The 5,059-nt window shown below is 34.6% G+C and overlaps 1 protein-coding gene across 3 annotated transcripts; it reads left to right on the top strand.

Moving 5' to 3' along the window:
• Window positions 1-329: 329 nt before the first annotated feature.
• On the top strand, window positions 330-3,415 carry GEX3 (gamete-expressed 3). 3 transcript variants are annotated; one of them, XM_079079549.1, is made up of 9 exons: window positions 330-440; window positions 557-616; window positions 924-1,111; window positions 1,186-1,515; window positions 1,594-2,149; window positions 2,232-2,318; window positions 2,423-2,455; window positions 2,534-2,736; window positions 2,824-3,415. In XM_079079549.1, exons 3-9 carry the CDS (start codon window positions 1,013-1,015, stop codon window positions 3,307-3,309), a joined length of 1,794 nt encoding a protein of 597 aa, XP_078935675.1. In that variant the 5' UTR covers window positions 330-440; window positions 557-616; window positions 924-1,012; the 3' UTR covers window positions 3,310-3,415. The 3 variants fall into 3 exon arrangements, with proteins under 3 accessions (XP_078935675.1, XP_078935674.1, XP_078935673.1); XM_079079548.1 differs by having other exon boundaries at window positions 528-616; XM_079079547.1 differs by having other exon boundaries at window positions 330-616.
• The last annotated feature ends 1,644 nt before the right edge of the window (window positions 3,416-5,059 follow it).

The following is a 5,059-nucleotide window of genomic DNA, read 5'->3' as shown; positions in this document are numbered from 1 at the left end:
AAAAAGATTTAATAACCAAAAAGTTTCATGTGATCGTATATTTGATCGAGTAAAGTCATACCATTATAAGTTATCTTACTTAGTATATGGTTACTGGTTATAAAACGGAATCATGATATTTTGTCAAAATCATAAAAATGAAAATTACTTAATTGATATAAGAAAATGGATTTTCGAGATATTTAGTCTTTTTTTTTTTTTTTTTTTTTTTTTGCATTTTCCCTTTTTATATAAGAATAATCAATGGTTTTTTTTTACGTAGTGGACCACACTGGTCAATACAGTTTACGTATTGGGCCTCATTTCGAGACATTGCGGTGTTTTTTTTAACCACGAGACGAATTAGTCTCCACAGTTGACAGTCCACTCCTCCAGGTGGATCGGCAGGAACACTGTTCCGGCGACGGTTTAATAACGGTTACTACATTTGAAATCCTCGAGTATGAATTACCTTCACTCTCCTACGAAAACCCTTGAACCTTTTCGATTTTTTACTCAACCATGTCTCTTACTCTTGAATTTTTCAGTATTCTTATACTGTTCATGTTCCGATTAGTTTCTGCTGCCTCGGAGTCTGGTTTTCTTAATCTCCCGTCGTATCAACACTTTATATCAGGTTTGTTTCCAGTATCAAAGTAATCTTACATTAATTCTTAGTGTCTTCTGCTTTTCTTGATGTTTCGATCTCTGTTAAGAAAGAAGTTAGCATTTTATGATCATATCTAGATTCTAAATTGAAATTTGGGCTGACTATTGGCTGTTCTTTGATGTGGTAAACTTGTGCTTTCGTGTATAATTCGAAGAGCTTCATATCAGCATTGATCAGAATAATATGTAGATTACAGCATTGATAAAGTACTCACGAAATTTACATTTGCAGATACATGCTTTTTCTATTTGTTTAATTATATGATGTGTTTTAGATAAAGAGCGACCACCTAAATCACTCAAGCTATCAAACCCTTTGATTGGTGATGATCAGAAGATTTACACATGTCTGGAAAAGAACTTGATGATTTTCCATAAGACCGGCTCCATTTCCAGGATGATACCTCTCAATCACACATGCAATCTTGGTATAACGCCAGTTCTTGGAGCTTCAAGAAAGATAGTATGCATTTATCAAACTCTTGATTTATAGGACCTCAAATAAAAACTGGTTTATGACTGTTTTTCTACTGGCAGGTGTATTTGGTTGCAGGGAACAGAGTTCTAAGAGTCAATACTAACAACACCCAAATTTCTAAAAATGCTACACAAGTGTTTTTGGGTCCAGAAACAGGTGTAGAAGGGATGAATGAGATTATTGGGCTCTCAGTAAGCATAACCAGTTTTTGTGTACTTGTGACTATAAAAAGAACGGGACTGTTTGCTTACAGTTACGATGGGAAACTAAGGTGGAGTACTGGACCTATAATTACTCAATCAAAGTATCGCCAAGGTTGTTGGAAAAACTTCACAGACTGCTTTTTTGATTCAGCCCCTGTCATCGATCATTGTGATGCTAACATTTATGTATGCCAAGTTTCCAACTTCTCCTTCTTTCCTTTTTATCTCTTGAATTCTTAAATTCTGATGTTTTTACAATTACAGGTGTGGAATAATCAAGGGGAATTGTATGCAGTGTCAATTCGTAGTCCTCATTTTAAGTGGATTCAGAATCTTAGCTCATTTGGGAAGAATTTAACAGTTACAGCTGGAAACAATGGGAAAGTGTATGTCACTGTAGCAGATAGAGCCATTGTTCTTGGTTTAGATGCTGGAACTGGAACTCTTGTATGGACGCAAAATATAGGGCCATTAAGCACACAAGACCCTGATCCAGTTGTTGATATCAATGGTTGGATATCTATTGGTTCATTGGATGGGTTTCTGTATTCAATTTCACCATCTGGGATTCTTAAGAAATTCCCAGAGAAAACTGTTATATGGATGCAAAGAATATATGTCAATGATACAGTGATGGTAGTTAATCCGGTTCTTGATTGCTCTGGATATGCGGTTTACATATCTCAGAGAAAATTCGAGGGAAAGATTAGCCAAATCATTGGTGAATACACTTATGTTTCAGCAGGGACGCCATTGAATGCCGATTTCAAGTTGCTTGTTCCTACAACAGGATCTGTGTATTGGAATGCAAGCTATCCTGGTGATCTGGTTTCCTATGTCATATGCATCAACTTACCATTGAAAGTTACATAATTTTGACTTTTTTAATTTAATCGAAATAGGTTCAGTGTCATACTTATTCTACGAGAGTGATCTGAGGCATTTTCTTCTTGATGAAAGTGTACTTCTTGCTTTTCTTTCTGTTTCAGGTAAGTTTTTTTTTTTTTTTTTTTATTTTAAATGTTGTCAATGAGCTCGTCATGTCGAATTAGTACGATTGAGATTTACAAGTTGATGTTTCTATTTGATGCAGATACTGGGAACCCATTTCCATGCTTTAGCACACGTAATGATCTAATAACTTTTATTATAATCAGATCGAATCCTGTTTTATATATAAACTTTATAATTCAATTTTCAACAGATGAGAAGCATGCATTAAGATGTTCAATGATGGAAACCAAGCATGTTACACTCTACACAGGCAATGAGAAAGCAATTATATTATTTCTCTTCTTTGAAACAATCCTAATGATAGTACTGGTAGGCCTGGTACAATTTTGTTGCATATTTTGGATGAAAAAGAAGGTTAAAAACCAAGATCTTGCCAAGTTCCTTGAAAAAAGAGTAAGCTGGATTATAGTATTATTTATACACATCTCTTTCCATTTTGTAACCCTTGAGTTATCCAACAATTTGTTGTATATTTCACAGAAATCGCTTCGGATTCAAAAGAAAGTGTTTGATAGGACAATAACCGAGCTTCAGAAAAAAGCAGCATCGAATGAAGAGATTGAACAACTCGGGGATTTGGTGAGAGAAAGAGAAGACATAGAGAGGAAGCTTTCCACGACTTACAGTTTAGGAAAAGATACGACAACCCAAGAATCAAAATCCCTAATTCCACTCTCTGATAAGAAATCCGGGAGCTTGTCTTTTAAAAGTGGAAGAAGGAAAGAAAGTGTGGCGACCATTAGTAACAGTTCTTTGGAGGATGATAGCGATGATGATAATGAAGTTGAGGAAGGAGAATTGAAGGGTAAGGGTTCTACGGAGATAGAAAGTTTTAGTGATGATGAGGCTTTGAACATTGCTCAAACACAAGTCAAGATGCTTGATGAGGGAGATAACCAGAGAGATTTGCCAAGTGGTGGTGGGAGTATGCGAAGGAGACCATTATCTTTAAGAAGTAGGAAGTAAAGTCTGTAAAGAGACATTATCATTCTGTGTTTCTTGAATTTGTGTGTGTGTTTTTCAAGAATCATTGGGGAATGGCAAGTATTATAAGTTTTTCATTTTCATTACCCATTGTTATTCTGTAAACTTTCCTAGGTTAAATCCATGTCATCTTGATATTTTATAATTGTGCATTTTTTAGGTTACCAATATTGCATAAAGCATAATGCCTAATAAGGAATAACTTGGAAGTACAATGCTTAACATGCTCATCTTCATATCTCCTTCCATGATTCATCGATCACGTATGTCAATGTTTTACCACTTATAATAACATGTTAACTTGGTCTCTTTTCTGACCTATTTACCCTTGATGAGAGGAGTTGCTGCTGATGGTCTTGTGTGAAAGTAGTTAGATATGCCATTCTTACAATTTGGTACAAGTTTGACACATTTGCCCTTGAGGTTGCTGCACCTGTTCAGTGATGTGGTCAGATTTTGGTGAGAGATACAACTTAAAGGCGATTGAAACCTAACTGGAAGCCTCTCTAAATGAGAGATCAAATCTGGACGATTTTGCCCCTGATGCAGTGGTTGCCTGAATTATACTGTTGCTAAGTCTCTCACAAATTGGACGATTTTATCCCTGATGTTATGCCCTGTTGCTATGGTTGCCTGACAAATATCTTTTTTCTTACTTGGTGTTGCCTTAGCATATTCGGTTGACCTCAGCCTTTGTGCTCTTATTTTCTCTTAATTGTTTAGCCTTTTTTTCCTTATTCTCTTAATGTACTTGGTGCATCCCCTTGCTGGTTTCTTTTATTTTTTATTTTTCCGTTCAAAAGAAAGAAAAAAAAAAAAAAAAAAAAAACTATTGCTATAATGATAAGAGTACAATGCCCTAATGTACAATTTAAGAGTACAATGTTATGATAAGAAAAAATGAAAGTACAACACTATAATAAGGAAAAAAACAGAAAGTACAATGCTTTTTCATGCATTTACCTCTTTTTACATCCAAGGATGATTGCAATTACCATATTGTCATTTAAAATATTAGTTTTTTTACCTCTTTTTAGAAAACAAAAATTAAATTACAAGTTTTGTAAAACAGTAGTAAGCATGTATCAACTACAAGAATTTATAAAGTTGAGCATTGAAACTCAGTTGAATACAATCTGTATTTTTCTTCTTCTTTATTCTGTTAAGATGAGATAATATTGTAAAAATTTCTTATCAATGGAGTTACGAGTATGTTTCGATTACAAGAAAGTAAATAGATATGCAGTGAAGGGTAATTTTGTCTTTTGGGAAAAATATGGACTGTGGAGAATGGATTTAATTCGTGGTCTGACCGGTTTTGACCTTTTGGGTCAGGATTTGATGAAAAAGAACGGTAACATAACCGCTAAAATAGGCATTTATTACCGTTTTCAGTCCCAAAATTACCATATTTACCCTCTAATGTTTGTATAAATAGGTATTGATTGTATTGGTTTCAATACCCCGTAAAAAATGCTCTCCATACTCTTGACGTTTTTCGCATTCTCGGTTACTTTCTTTGCATTCCAAACTCAAGATGGCGTCATCACAAGCTTCTGTATTATGAAAGATGAAGAAAAAAAAAAAGGCTGGATGCAAGAAATGTGGGAAGTTTTATAAATGCGCCGGAAAAACGACATTAAAGAATCATAAAGATAGTGCTGAAAACAAGGCACTGAGGGTGATTTTGAAGAGTTATCGAATTCGGATTAGAAAAACTTCTATTTCATGA

This window comes from Lactuca virosa, chromosome 2 (genome assembly GCF_052849685.1).
Source record: "Lactuca virosa cultivar CGN04683 chromosome 2, Lactuca_virosa_CGN04683_v6, whole genome shotgun sequence".
Classification (NCBI taxonomy): domain Eukaryota; kingdom Viridiplantae; phylum Streptophyta; class Magnoliopsida; order Asterales; family Asteraceae; genus Lactuca; species Lactuca virosa.
This window is presented reverse-complemented; position numbering and strand designations above follow the sequence as displayed.